Consider the following 15,965-nt stretch of genomic DNA (forward strand, 5'->3'; position numbering starts at 1 on the left):
CTCCAAGGATGTTCTTTTACATTAATTAAAATGCAATTAAAATACTTTATTCATCCCAAAGGGAAATTAAATGTTATTGTAACTTACTTTATCCAAGACTTTTTATTTGAATAGTCAAATAATTCACAAAGCGATTGTTGGGGACCGGTGTCAAACTCAAATCATTATAAAGCTGCGTTCACTTTAAATTAACCAGTTTGATTTCTCAAATTGGCTGTTTTGTATGGGCATGTGTGAAAACTCATCGGACCAATTAATAAAACTCTAGTCCGTCTTGCAAGAGGAACGTGTCACAACCAAACAGACCATCTAGCACTCCAGAGAGACAAAGAGAACCAAAATGGGGRAAGTGAATTCTCATGTAATTTACAGACATACGTTTAATTTAAAGCTAATAAATACTATGCATAAGCATCATCTACTAATATCACTCCAAGCAAGCAGYTGAAGTAGGTGGATAAGATTGTCCATTTAGTTTTCATTCWAAAGTGCAGGGATGAATGTAAGCCAAACCAAATGATAGTGTCAGAGTTGCATGGACTGTTCTGCTCTAAAAACACTGGAGTGTCAAAATTTTGATTCCTTCAAATCGATGATTCTCCAATATAAAGTCAGGATCCCACTGTGGGTCTTTGGTGACAGCTACTCAGTTCCAAGGTTCTGTCTCAGTGTTTTGTAATCCTAGTCCCCAAATTTAAAATCTTTTTTTTACAGTGGTGCAGAAGTACAGGAATAAAGCTATTTTATCATGTGTCCTGCTATGTAAAAGAAACATATATGTTATTTACAATGGGCTAAAATTACATAAATTGCATGAAATGTGGTGACACCAAAATGTTTTGTATATTCCAGGTCAAGGGCAAAATGAGTTTCTTCTCTTTTTAATGTATTTACTTGAAGCGGTTCATCACATTTACCTAAACCCATTCATGAAAGAAAATTACTGACTTATTTTATTCAGCTAACTGCTAAAGAATTTCTAAAGGCTTGTTTGTTTTTTCAGAAGTTTTCCTGTAATCAGCTTCCTTATAGTTTTGTGTATAGAATTAGCTAATAATATATATGAAGAATGAAAAAAAGGAAAAAAGTAGTTGGAGCTGTGACTCATCCTTCCACTGTGGAATGGTCTTTCCACTGTGGAATGGTCAGGGTAAAGGAGCGTCGCTCCTTTACCCTGACATTCCTTCCCTCGGTCGGGGGCGCCGATCTATGTTTTCGCATCCACCTGAATAATGTGTAGTTGCGCCACTGACGGTATGAATTAAATCCACAAAAGTTGACTAAAATGCTCTTTCTGGTCTTTTTTCTCAGTTGTTGATTATCAAATTCTAAAGGTTTGTGCTCTTGAAATTAACTGTTCTGGTTGATTTTGATTCCAGTGTCTTCCAGGTGGACAAAATTAATACACAGTTGTTGAGTGTGTAAAGAGATCCCCATCAGTTTTCATTAACATCTTCATACTGCRTGTAAAGATGTGGTGCTGGACTGCAAACAAAATCAAATGATGTAATGGAACATAGCACTCACTGTTTTACAATGTTTTTAAAAACAGGGAGGAAGCTTAGCATCCGGGGATGATCTCACCTGAAAGTTGCTTCATTGGCACGGCCGCCTTCCTCAGCATCCTCAGCAGACAAGGCTAGGTTGCATCTGTGTGTGTGTTTGTGTGCATATTTTTGTGCATGCCTATGTGTGAATGGGTGAACTTCATGAATGAAAAGTCTTCTTCCTGAGCTGCAGACAGGGAGGTGAGGTCATCCTGCTGAAATGGAGAATCCCCCCGCCGCCCCCTCACCCACAACATCCTCCTACCCTCCCACCAATACTCGTTGGCGCCAGACTTAATGAATCCCAACGCTGAATGATATGAAGCACATTATTTGGGGCAACCTGAATGATGATAGCATTGGCTGGTGTCACACTGTAATGCTCATTTCCATATGATTCCATAATAAATATCCAAATACATCAGATTTCTATATGAATTGGAAATCTGATGTTAGTCTACTGTTAGTTGTGAACATGAGGGTCCCGCTTATCGTTTCCCTCTTTGTTTACATTCCTGTTAGGAATTAAGTTAAGTGGATTTGATGATTGGCCACCTATTCAGCTCTGTATGAGTGAAAGTGACGATGAGTAACACAAGAGGCTCTTAATGAGAACCCATAAATAGGCTCAAAGCTTCAAAGAGACAGAATCCGCCCTCCCCCTCATTCTCTAGTCCAAATCCAACCCCACKCAAACATGTGAACACACCTCTCCWCTGCCACCTTCCCCCCACATCCACACTGGGACAATCTGTGTCCACTTGGCGCTGGTTCTTACACCACATACTGTACTCTGACAATCCGAGGTATCTACGTGACATTCCTCTCTACATTTTCCACTGCAGACGTCTGTTAATTCCCTCCTGCGGATAATGATTCATGTTGCCAAGCAATGCAGCATTTTACATCAGTTATTTGGCTAGATGCCACAGAGTGCTGTAGTTCCACTAAAGGTCTCACAATAACTCATTTAGCTTAAAATGAAAGAATCCCATCGGTTGTCCAGCTGATTTTGCTATCAGGTGAACATGGGATATCAAAATATTACTTTCCAATCTTGTTAAAAGTGTGTGTCTTTGTGGAGTGGGCCTTTTTTATTCTTCTGTTTTGATATCCTGCAGGTTTCATATTCAGTGTCCGTTTCTCATAAAGTTCCCCACAATAACAGCATAAACGGCACTCGACATCAGAAGCAGTAATGATCCTCAAAGCCTGAACGCAGATAAAACTTTCTTACTAACTGAACCCYAATAAATAAATTATGAGGAACATTTTCAGAAAAAGATTAAAAATATACATAGAGGATGCTTCTCTGTTTAGATTGCCTTAAGACAGAGTGGGACCAGGAATCATAGAATAGGAAGCTGTTCTTTCTGCTTCTTTTTCATGTTACATTAAACACAGCATGCAACTTTTATGAACCCAGTTTTGAGCCTTGACTCTTAAGCTGTTAATATGAGAATTTAAGATGAAAAACGGCTAAACTAAAGATTCAAAGTGTGAAGCTAAGCTGTCGTATTAATTTGTACAGATATTCTTAAATGCTTCTATGTTGATGTCTGACTATTGTTTMATAGAAAATGCTTCTATATCTGTGTGTCATCTGTGTCTGGACAAAAACTAAATAGTTCTGTATTTTGTTTTGCTTTCTTTCTCCCATTGGATGGATACATTTGAAATGATTACAAAATAAATTTTTATTTTTGCTCCTTTTTTCCATGTAAAAACTATCTCCATACAGTATATCCAAATTTTTGCTAAATTACAATTGTGTTTGAGGTTCTAGTTCCATTAGACATGCTCAYTGGAGAAATTATTAAAAAGGTACAAGACAATGAAAGACAAGTGAGCCAAGAGTGCAGCTCAAAGTTTCTATAAAGTCATGACATTTCATGTGGATTATGCTTAATGTGCAACAAAGGCAATCTAAAACAAAATCAGCAATAAAGTTTCCAGCTCAAAGGTGAGTTCAAAGTCTAATATATATGCTGTGATTTATCCAGTCAGGAGTTGGAAGTCAGGAGAAAGTTTATCTAAATAACATGGAGACCAGATAGACCAGCACCTTACACACTATTTTAAAAGCACTATAAAGATCAGTCTGCCTGTAGATTTCATAGTAATCACAGAAACCTTTCTTGCAATGTTCAGGTCGACAATTTAATTTTACTCCCTTTTATTCTTGTTGGAACTAAGTCCCCAAACGTTTTTTGATTAGAAAACTGTGAAATCATTACCTAAAATGTAACAGGAAATGACAGCAACTAAAAAGTTCTTCATAGAAACTAAAATGTTTTTGACAGAAGCAACTAGTTCTATTTTCAGCAGTATGTTGTCATAACCTGGCATGTATCCAAAAGCCCTTTTTGTGACAGAAACGTGAAGCACGACTAAAAATAAKATAGGTTAAATAAAATTACTTTTCTTCCTTGAAAAATAAAAGGAGAACTTACTTTGATTTATTGTGTCATGCTTTTAAGATTTTTAGATTTTCTGACTCCAAGATACCAAGACGTGGTTTAACATAAAGACAGGAAGAACTGCTAAAATCTGTCCTTGTGTTTTTGTAATCCCCAGCACAAGTGGAGAGTTTTGAGGCTTTCACTGCTTGTTTTTGTGGACTTCTGTTACAGTTGCTATGTGCATTAGTCGAGATTTCCCCCACTGTCTACAAGCAACACGATGAGGTCATCATTATGGGTTTAAGCCCAACGTGGGCTTAATCTGGGAGATAAGGGCTGGATTTGGATTTAGCTCTCAAAAAAGGGTCATGGAGCTGCAACTGTTTAGTCTCGGCAGTCATCCAGAGTTTAGACATGGGATATCCCAATTGTTCATAAAATGTTGAAGAAGTTTCATCAGATTTTGCTCTGATTTTATGCAGAGGTCATGAGGCAGGATTTTCCTGACTTTTGAGTTCTTTTCTCTTTTTATGCTGCACATAAAATAATTTTACAAATAACTAAAATATGAAGATTCATACAAAGATGATGTTTTGCTACAGTCCTGTGTTTTTATCAGTGTATTGTATAATTTTATTTTACGTGTCTAGATGTTCATGCTTAGATTTAGTTTTTATGGCGTCTACARCATAACATTATGACCACTTTAGGTGAAAGTTATGTTTTAAAAGCAGAGGCCAGTTGATTTTACAGACTTTACAGGGTCTAAATTGTGATGATTGTATAATTGGGCTCATAGTCTCTCCAAAACTGCAGGTTTTCTAGATGTCTATGAAAAGCTGTCCAAAGTAGAAACAGGAGGGAACTAACTAAAAACTACTAAAACACAAAAAGAAGAAGAAGACTTGYGTTGGATGACCAATTGTTTCTTATATTTTATCATCATTTCTACCGATTCAAGTTGTTCAAAGATACTGATCACAACAATGGGAAGGCGCCTCTCATGTGCCATCCGATGATAATAATGGAAAACCTGCCCTTCATCTCCAGGCTGTGGCAGACGGAGCTGGCAGATTATGCGGCAATTAAAGCGCCCTCCATACACAGGGCGTTAATAGGGTTTGAAGGGATTTAGATGGTGCTGTCCAGTTAAATGCTGCATGCCTTGGGAATGACATCATTTTGATCACCTCACATACCGGCTGACCTCCTCCTCCCTGTTTCACTGTGAGGTCTCACTCACACACAAACCCCTCTGTGGCCAGAATATACCTGCACTGGTCCTGTCTCACCGGGCTCAACGCGTCACAGCGCAGCTCTCCTCTGATTGGAGGAGCCCTGCATCCCTCCTTCCCTACCATTTCTCTCTCTCTCTCTCTCTCTCTCTCTCTCTCTCTCTCTCTCTCTCTCTCTCTCTCCTCTTCTCCGTATCAGTCGTGTTTACTATATGAGGCCGTGGTATAAATTCTTGAGAGTGCGCAGTTTGCGTCCTCAGAAGGTGATGAAAAAGAAGGAGGAGAAATAGGGAGCAGGGAAACGTTTAGCTTTACTCTATTTACCGTTTACTGGATTTAACCGCAGCTGTGAAGGTGCTCTGGATGCAGAGGAGGAGGAAACCAAAGCACGGAAGAATTTGCCTCCTTTTAGGTGGTCATTATTTAAAATACGAGCCTAAACTATCGAGGATCAGACATGCAATCAGCAGCGATGGAGTCCTGTTTTCCGCACTGAGGTAGGAACCGTTCYTTTGCAAACACAGAAGAAATGAGAGGACAGAAAGAGGCGTCTTCCTTTATTGTTGGTATATTAGAGTCAGATTGTGTTTTTATTTGATGCTGTCAGCGCATCTTCAGAGAGGCAGCGGAGGTGGGAGAAGAGGCGGCGATGCGCTTCGGAAACATCCTGGATGCAGTGGCCTGTAACAGAGCGCAGCCTCCTCCTCCTCCTCCTCTTCCTCCTGCAGCTCCAGCAGCTGATACCTCCATCACCCCAGCAAAGCAGGACTATTAAGAAGCAGGATCGGTCTGATGTGAATGATGTGTTACAACAGATGTGTCTGACTTCTGGGGGTTTCTACTGGCGCAGAAAATTATAATTAGAATGATTCTTTTTTTTTTTAGCTTCTCTGGGTTAATGATTCCTGCAGTCAGTTTTGTATTGGCTCTGTACCATCTGTATGACTAATATAGGAATTAAGAATGATAATTGCAGCTATGGGATGCAGACAGCCTGCTGACAGCTTATGCATCAGATACAAAGGTACATTATGATGTTATCACACATGACTAATAGACTTAATCTACTATTATATTGTAAAAAAAAAAAAAATTCTGAATCTTAGGTTGAAAAATAACTGTGTGCACTTTCTTTCAAATGTCTCTGATATAGAAACTGATCTTCTCCAGGTTTGGTGTTCCCTAAAACAATACCGATTCTTTGTTTTAATACACAGCAAACTGTCATAGATTTTAGTTGGTGTTATTAATTAGCCAAACTGGTAAAAATMTCTTTCCTCTTTGTCCTCTTCATCAGTGAAAGCCCTTCCAGCTTGGAAACACGTCAAAAGCCTCTCACAAGAAATAATACATTTCCTTTCCTTGTTTAGCGTGCAGGCGCCGTTGTCCTTAGAGATACCTAGGGCTTTGAAGAAGCGGGCTGAATTCAATGAACTATTCTTATCATTTGAATACACAAGTGATTCTGCTTTATGTAAACAACCAACTGTTGTGTTTACTATGATGTTGGAGGGCAAACAGTTGTCAGTTCAGTTAAAAAAAGAGATATTTTTGTTTATTTGTTGTGCTCTTGGTCGCAGAGGCGCCGTCAGATTATGGGGCAGAGAGATGCCATTTTGTTCTTTATTACCTGAACCTGTTGTCACATCTTTCATTGGGTAAACTATGACCAACACATGCTGATAAATTTGTTGCCACTCCTGGTAAAAATTAACATTTCACATTTTTTAATACTAAAATAACCTCAAAAGCTGTTTAGCCTTTGATTTAGCCTCTGCTCTGATTCATTATTTTTAAATAAAAGCACCAGTACTCCAACTGTTAATGTTTTGATAACTCAGAGTTTTGCTGCTCTCTTATCTCTTATACTTTTCAATTTACTCCACAAATGTTCTATAGGATTTAGCTCTTCAAACTGAGAAAGTTATTTTATTTTATTTTTTATTTTTTTGAGAGCTATCATTATCCAGCTGAATGCCCAACAATGATCCATTTTAATGTTTCTAGTTGAAACCACCAGAATTGTATATTTAACATGACCTGTTTTGTTTAAGAGTTCCTGATATCATCCACTCTTAACTTAGAGGGCATTTGGAAGAGAGAAATAAACATCAAATATCCTCCGCTGTACTTGGACATAAGATACTTTTCCAAATATTCATTCTTTATGTTATTCCAAACTCACCTGAAGTGTTTCCCGTCAGATTTTCGTCTTATCTGACTGGAKGACAGACTTCCAGTCCATGTCCCAATACTAACAACWTTTATGTTTGTAATGCTAAGACAAAAAAGGATTTTGTTGGCATCACTCCCGAATTACTGGTTGGTTGCAGATAGTAACACAGTGTGCCTCAAGATGTCCCTGGAGTTTTCTAACAAAGTTTTTAGATTTCTTTACATCCTCAGCAGAATAGAATAGAATAGAATAGAATAGAATAGAATAGAATAGAATAGAACAGAATAGAATAGAATAGAATAGAATAGAATAGAATAGAATAGAATAGAATAGAATAATCCTTACATAGTGGGGAAATTTCCAGTGTACAGAATAATAAAAACAGGCATCTAGAAGCACAGATACACACATAAAAATCACAAGTCCTTGTTCAACCTAATGGCAAAAAGAAAGTATTGGAAAACTAATTAGAAGTTCCCCTCATGAATAAATGAATTACAGGTTGGCTGTTTCTCAAAATTTTAGTGTGAAATTTACTGTACTAGAAACTGAATTCATTTTGGAGCATTTAACATACCTGATGTGTTAAGCAGTTTCTCCATGTCTGAATGTTATAACTCAGTTTGATTGACGTAATAGAAGGAGAGAGATAATTCTCTCTTTCTTCCCGTGTTTGACAGATTCTCACCTGTTTAGTGAGAGAAATGTGAGACGTTTTGTGTTGTCATATTTAATCTGTGTATGTTTCACACAGTTTGTGATGTATGAAGTTCCTGATCTTGGCAGGAAAAGAAGCTTTGAAATKAATTGTTTGCAGTTTATGATAGTTTAGTGATCATGTCAGGCCCACTAGAAGTGTAATTCATTTTATCTAATTTTGTAATGTTTATTTCTATCTTTTTGGTCTCTTTAAAGCTTCCATTGCTCCGGTCTTCTTGATGGCGCTCATTCATGAACCCCGTGCCTCCTCCCCATCCCTGTCTGGCTTCAACACACCCATCTCTGACCCGCCATCCTTTCGCCGGCTCGATGCCGAGACTCCCTGCACTCCAGAAATGGACCTGACCCCGACCCAGTGCGTCCTCCGGAACGTCCTCTCCATAGACACCGGGGCTGCTGTGGAGCCTGGGGGAGGAGGCGGAGGAGGAGAGGGGAAGACCCCCGGGCACAATCAGACACCTGGCGAAGAACAACAGGAGCACTTTGCCAACAGTGTGCTGAAACTCCACGAGCATGAGGGGAGCAGTGGAAGGACAGAGGGAGAGGGACAGGATCCGGACCGCCCTGTGGTCAGGAGCCAGGCGGACGACGCCAGGTTGCAGTGCCAGTCCACGGGAGGGGGAGGAGGGTTTCTGGAGGGGCTGTTTGGGTGCCTGCGGCCTGTCTGGACTATGATTGGCAAAGCTTACTCTACAGAGCACAAACACGTTCTGGACGGTAAGTCTGTTTCTGTGTGTAAAGTGAACTTGCTTCTATAAACTTCAGGGTCAATGGTGGCTTTAATTCTGACTATGAAAGCAGCCACTTTCCCCAATTAAATTTTCCAGTTAAGCCTTGATATGCTAATTAAATGATCTTATCTCTCAGTTTAATTACATTAAGCAGTGGGTAGAAAAATGACTCCCACAAAGGCCATGTTGTAAATAAACACTCTCCCTGACAGGAGTGAGATGCATCTACATCAGGAGACTCTATCAAAGCTGCAGCGTGCTCATTCTCCCCTGATACCCCCCCCCCAAACCCCCCACCATCCCATCCCATCCCATCCATTTGCCTGCTCGTGCCCACCTCCCTCTAGCACCACCCACCCCCTCAGTGAAACCCGCTCCCCGTGACGCTGTGTTGTTTATGTCTGCAGCCACTACAAAAGCACAGGACTCCCCAGAGACTCCTCTGCCAAATCTGCCTCATGAATTATGCATGGCCACGCTCTGACCCCGCACCTCTCATCTCTATTAACGCAAACCTGACACGCACGCACGAGGACAGATGCACGCACACAGAGCAGCTCGTTTGCGAGCAGAAACACTGATATTAGCATTTTAAGTTAGATAACATGCAGAATGTGATAGAAAAATATTGCACCTCACATCAGAGATGGAGCTGGCMCCTTCACACTTCTCCCTGACTGTATTGCCTTCTAATGTTTTATCACCCATTGACTCCAGTGTCTCCCCTCATCTCCCCTCCTTCTGTCTCTCATTGTCTCCCCTTTTCATCCCTGTGTTATTGCTCCCAGCCCATCTGCACTTCGATGCTCCCCTCATCTCTACAATAGAGAGTAGCTTATACAACTGAACTGCTTCCCAACTTGTAACAAGTCCTTGTTTTCAACCTTTGTATGTAATTAATTGCATTTTGCCATGAAAATTAGGAAAAAATGTGAATCCTCCTAGGGGTGGGCATTTATCATATCGTTTATTACTTATCATTTATGATACATTTATTGTCATGATATGAATTTTGATTCATTATTGTTTYATTGAATTTCAATTAACGATCCCAAAACTGTCCGTATTGTTTGCTATTTTCTCCACTGTCTGCTCAATGAGAGTACCAATAAATATCAATAAATTTAAGATATATAATGAAATGYAATGACTGTGAGCAGCAGTTGAATCACACTTTTTATGAGACTGGAGTCGTAAAGYGGTATATTACAAATGKGAATGTTTTTCAAGTGCAGTATTTGTGTTTGTGGGGCTATGATTGTTGTGCTATTTAGTCACAGCCATACAGTTACCATAAAAAGGAGTAATAACTAGATGCTATCGCCACWTTTATCATCAACMCAACAGTACCACAAAATATTGTGATAAAACTTTTAAGCCCAATCCTATATTCGTTTTACTGATCATAGRGATGGAGGAGTACCAAATCAAAGCCGAGCTGATTTGGAAACGTGTCAGATCTGGACTGATGTCTTTACTACAACAAAATCTGAGACCCTCATTAGAGGCGGAGCACTCTATCGATCACTGCTGGGCATTAATCATTCATATCATCCTCATTAATATGATAAATGTGTGTCAGTACAGCTCACTCTGCTGCTGTTCTCCCCGGGTTAAGAACAGCAGCAGAGCGAAGGGGTTGTATGTCTTCCGTATATTAGCCCAGACCCCTGCAGTACCGTGGGGAATTCCCCCTTTCCTGCTAACTGTCTCCTTACTTACCAACACCAGTAAGACTTCTCCACCTCTCTATTCACCCTACAACCAGCCATTAGCCTCTCAAATCCTCTCCTTCCTCCAAACCCCTTCTGAGTTGTCRGACCCCTGTTTCGCGTCAGCCCCACAATGGCACTAAGCAGGATTTAGGAGGCTGAGGGAGAATTACCCACAGGAGATTAGAGCTTCCCTGTCTGTCTGTCTGTCGGCCTGCTCGCACATCCGAATCGCAGGTTAGGWGGTGCATGAAGATATCAGCTGAGGTCATGTGTTGTTTAGGCTTCAAGTAGTTTTTACAAGTTTCACTCCATCAAGTTATWTTTTTTCAATCAAAATTTGCCTCAATTTTCAGCCTCTGTATTTAATAACTGACCTCTTTTACTGTCCGATAAAGAATCGCACGATTGTGCTAATAGCTATGATGCTAATAATGATCAGACATTACATACTATTGTAATGAGAGGATTGAAATGAAAATCCCACCAAGTCACGCAAACAAATAAATTAAAATCAAGTWAGGTCACAAATTAAGTTTAATAATAAAGTGGAATGACAGGGGAATAAGTGCTGAACCATTACAGGTGTGATTTTAGTACCAACCTTCAAACTGTCTTCAAATCTTRAAGGTTCTTCTATGCACTCTGATTTTCAGATCTTTATATAGAATACATTTTTATTCCATATAAAAATAGGTTTTTATATAGAATACAGTCTTTCTGGYAGTTATTTTTCACACTGACACAATCTGAGAGTTGCCTTGGCTGTGTGTGTGTGAGGTTCAATGTCTTTCTGTAAACCCACTCCATTTTACATCAGATTTGCATCAACTCTCACTAATTTATCCATTTTTCCTTTATTCATTTGTATGAAGCCTGCCAGAGCCGTACTAAAAATCACTTCAACCCCATGATGTTGCCATCTCCAAGACGCTGTTGATTTATTTGATGTGATGTGCAATGCCATTTCCAGAGAGTTTATATTTGCTGATTCTCACCAGACCTTTTTGAATCTCACGCTTGTGTATTTCATGCTTATGCAATTGCCGTATTTTCTTTGTCCTGTCAGTGTTTCTTTGTTTATATCTGAAACACTTTGAACTCCCTCATGTGTGAATGTTACAAAACAAATAAAACTGACTTTCCTTGCGTGATTACTTTAACAATGAGAAACCTTTTTGCAGGCTGTCATTTAGATTAAGCAACGTGTATTCAGCACTTGCTCTATTTATGGCACATAATTTATGGACTTGCTCATTTATTTCTTTGCACATGTGGGTTACTTATGTCGCTGACAATATCTGGAGCAAATTTCTTGTCATGTTGTAAATGTATTTAGTGAACAAAAGGCTGCTGCATTTGATTTGCATTTGCTTTTTCTTGCCACTGATATGGCACTGACATAGGCGCTTAGATTTTTAAATGTCAAAGCAATGATGCTTTCCAGAAAGATTGAGGATTACTAAACTCTTACCAACAGTGTAAGATCTTCTTCTTGGCCTTATTAAACTCACTAAGAATAGAACGAGGATTCACAGACAYGTTGTTGCTTCAGTGTTTCATCATTCAAGTAACACTGATATGTAGTCAGTGGAGGTCAGTACATTGATCATGTCGTAATTTTAGCTTACATGCTGCTACCTCACCAGGTAAACTCACMGAGAGCTTTTGCTTTATCTTTCTGTTGCTTCAGAGGAGTGGGAAGTCCCGTTTGAGGAGATTTCGGACCTACAGTGGGTGGGCAGCGGAGCCCAGGGTGCTGTTTTTCTGGGGAAACTCCACGGACAGGAAGTGGCTGTGAAAAAAGTACGAAACATCAAAGAGACTGATATCAAGCACCTGAGGAAGCTCAAGCATCCCAACATAATCACTTTCAAGTAGGTCGACGTGATTTTGTGGTTTTTTTAGAACCAGAAAAGGCAGACTTCTGACTGAACTTATTAGATGATTTATATACCATACAGTATATTTATTTAGAATATATATTTACTGTAGCATATCACTTACATAAGTGTTTTTTTCTTGTATTGTTTACTTGCTTTAGGTGTCCACATGATGGGAGCATAACTAATTCAGTTTTAGCACAGACATTGTCTTTAACAACCACTTTCGTTCTACTTTTTCAGAGGTATTTGTACTCAGGCTCCTTGTTACTGCATCATTATGGAGTACTGTGCTCAAGGACAGCTGTACGAAGTCCTGAGAGCGGGCAGGAAGATCACCCCGTCCCTGCTCATGGACTGGGCCATGGGCATCGCCGGGGGAATGAACTACCTTCATCTCCACAAGATCATCCACAGAGACCTCAAGTCACCTAAGTAAGTTTGCTTTAAAAAAAAAAAAAAAAGTTGTTTGACTGGAACACTGTAATCTGAATGTGAAAAAGTACCATRAACATGCATGAAAGCTCAATATTTAGTTGTCAACATGCAGTAAAGGCAGAAAACTATTTGAGAAAAATGTCAAATTCAGAAATGATCATGTTAATTCAGCGTTTGAATGTGTGATGCAGTTGGTTTTAATTAAACATAAGTTTTGTGTWCCAGCATGCTCATCACCTATGATGATGCAGTGAAGATCTCAGATTTTGGAACGTCCAAGGAGCTTAATGACAAGAGCACCAAGATGTCTTTTGCTGGGACTGTGGCCTGGATGGCTCCCGAGGTCATCCGCAATGAACCCGTTTCAGAGAAGGTGGATATTTGGTARGTGTCATGACCCTCTTGAACTGTGCTTTTCCCCTTTGTGAGCCCTTAAAAAATTTCCCAGATGATTTGTCTTTTCAGCCACMAAATCAGCATAGAATCTCATTAGCTCTAGTCTACCACAGTGCAGCGCAAAGGATCCTATTTCTAGAAAATCTATTCAATATGATGTATAATATCTCATTACATGAAACTCTATAGGGTCTCTGCCGTATCTGATGGGTTGCCCTATGCTAAGCTTTAATCCCCCCCAGCTTGCTACATTTTCTACCTCCCTTTTTCTCCTTTACTACAATCCCTCCATCAGTCTTCCTCTCCATCCTGAAAGGAACGCCAGCTAATTTAATAATTGATCTGCCAGATGCTGCAGTGCTCAGGAGAGGCTGGAATAACCTTCCAAGCCTTTGGATGGGTTGGCCCTCGGCCAGCAGTGCATTAGCTGGGAAGTGAAAATAGGATTAAAAAGCTTTTGATGCAAAAAGAAAGCAAAGCCTTTGTGTGTCGTGTACATTTTTGCTTAAACCTATTTAAATCACTTGAAATGCATCCATAGCACAAAAAGAGTAAGAAAGGTTAAGCTTTGTCAGATGTTGAACACATTTTGTTTTTGTTGCATTAATACAGAGGAGCAGTGGGGGAAATGTAATAAATKTAATTAAAAGAAAAAAATAAATATATATGCAAATTGAACTAGTTACTTAAAAATGAAATAGTAAACCCCAAATATACTGATGAACAACTTCAAGCATTTTATTGCCACTAAGAAAATAACACAGATGTAATAGATTGGAGAAAAAAAAAAAAAATTAGCATGCATCAAACGACACATTATAATGCGTGATGTAAGGATCTTGATATTTTCCTCAAAAACCAATATATCATATTGGTTGTCCAAATATGATATATTTGGACAACCAAATCTTGGCGTGGATGTTCTGGAATTAAGCATTTGTTTATGTGGAAAATATTAACATCTGTGTTTTTAAATTATATAATTGTATAATACAACATTTGTCAGCCATCCTCCAACTCCTTTGTCTCCAAGCGTGCTCCTGGAAATCTCAGTGTTTTACAGCTGAAAAGCTGCTTCCTTTTGCTGTCTCCCTGCTCCATAGAAGTAATGTTGATGCCCTAACCTTTAGAAATGTATTGTGCATGGGATTCACACTGATTCATAATTACTTGCTATTTTATTCGCAGTATTTTTTCTTTAAGAGTTAAATTAGAACAGTGATAAATCTATTCCAAATCATAAATCATGGCCGTGGCCTGTTTCAGATAAAATGGCTCTTGCAGTAACCACAGCTGGTGCTTCCTCAAGATGTTGCCAAAGGCTATAAAACAGTTGGTATTATATCTCAGTCTTGTGATTCCTTTTGTATTTTACTTTGTTTTTATAACAAAAAAAATCAGTCAGTATTTGCATGAAAACATGGTTCTATAGGGAATCTGATTGTAGAATTTCAGAACTCAGTGTAACAGTAAAATAATAATGATAATAAACTTTAGTATTATTTCACATTTCCTCTGTTTGATGTGAAACGGCAAACAAATCACGCTGCTTTTTAAATAACATTTTTTCGTGTTTTGATAACAATGAGTGCATTTATACACTGTCATTAAAACTGTCAGAACAAATGTTGAGTTTCGATCCAAATCTTGAGAACAAAAAAAAAAAACTACACTCATCTGTTCTTAACGGTCTTCTCTTCATGCGTGACACCAAGAAGAATAATAAGTGTGGGGCTGAAGGGATGCTAAAAATACACATGCATTATTACATGTGATGCAACTGGCACCTTGGATACGGCACATGAAAACCAGGAGGAGTCACTTAGAGCAATTTCTGTAGTTACCATCCCTGTAGGCCTGTTGTTGTGTTCTTACATTAAAACATAAGTCTAAGTGAAGACATAGCTCTATTTTTGTTTTTGCCTACTTGAGTCTACTATCTTTATAATCTTAAAAAAAGTTGAACATGTTGTTTGTATTATTCTGTTATATATTATTGTTCTAAAATTAATAGAAAGCATACAATTTGACTTTGCTAAAAATCTGACACAGTCTCCTTTTTGGTTTACTTTCGTCTGTTCAGCCTACATCAGTAACTTCCGTGCGTCTGAAAGAAGCTGTGTCCCATTTTTTTGAAGGTCATTTGGCGTTGTGCTGTGGGAGATGCTGACGGGGGAGGTGCCCTACAAGGACGTGGACTCCTCCGCTATCATCTGGGGAGTGGGAAACAACAGCCTGCAGCTGCCTGTGCCCGATAGCTGTCCAGACAGCTTCAAGCTACTCCTGAAGCAATGCTGGTGAGGAAGATGAAGAGATAAAAAAATAAATTAAAAAAAACACATCAAAGAAGTCATTTAAGCAGGCGGGTAGTAAAATTTGAATTTACCCTTTTTTTACAGGAACTGCAAGCCAAGAAACAGGCCTTCATTTCGACAAATCCTCCTACATCTTGATATTGCCTCTGCAGACATACTGTCTACTCCACAAGAAACTTATTTTCAGTCTCAGGTAAGATAATTGTAGCACGAGAAAACARAAGAGTCATATGTTTGTTGTAGGAGAGACATTCAAAAGTAATTTCATTTCATTTTTTTCAGTTTTTGCTTTCTTGTCACTCTTAAATGTTCAAGATCATTAAAGTGCTTTGCAAAAACATGCGATGACAAACAGTGACAATCTAAATAAATGCAGAAAGGAGTTTTAGAGATAATTTCTCCTAAAAAAA

General features: G+C 39.0%; 1 protein-coding gene across 1 annotated transcript in view; it reads left to right on the plus strand.

The window, feature by feature from the left end:
* Window positions 1–5,370: 5,370 nt before the first annotated feature.
* The window catches only part of LOC103464416 (mitogen-activated protein kinase kinase kinase 12), a 21,930-nt gene continuing 11,335 nt past the window's right edge, over window positions 5,371–15,965 (plus strand). The window contains exons 1-7 of the mRNA XM_008408497.2: window positions 5,371–5,681; window positions 8,276–8,797; window positions 12,217–12,400; window positions 12,650–12,841; window positions 13,070–13,228; window positions 15,379–15,537; window positions 15,640–15,748. Coding sequence (XP_008406719.1) covers window positions 8,299–8,797; window positions 12,217–12,400; window positions 12,650–12,841; window positions 13,070–13,228; window positions 15,379–15,537; window positions 15,640–15,748 — 1,302 coding nt within the window. The 5' untranslated portion in view covers window positions 5,371–5,681; window positions 8,276–8,298. The remainder of the gene's footprint in view (window positions 5,682–8,275; window positions 8,798–12,216; window positions 12,401–12,649; window positions 12,842–13,069; window positions 13,229–15,378; window positions 15,538–15,639; window positions 15,749–15,965) is intronic.

The sequence above is a fragment of the Poecilia reticulata genome, linkage group LG5, assembly GCF_000633615.1.
Source record: "Poecilia reticulata strain Guanapo linkage group LG5, Guppy_female_1.0+MT, whole genome shotgun sequence".
Taxonomy (NCBI): Eukaryota; Metazoa; Chordata; class Actinopteri; order Cyprinodontiformes; family Poeciliidae; genus Poecilia; species Poecilia reticulata.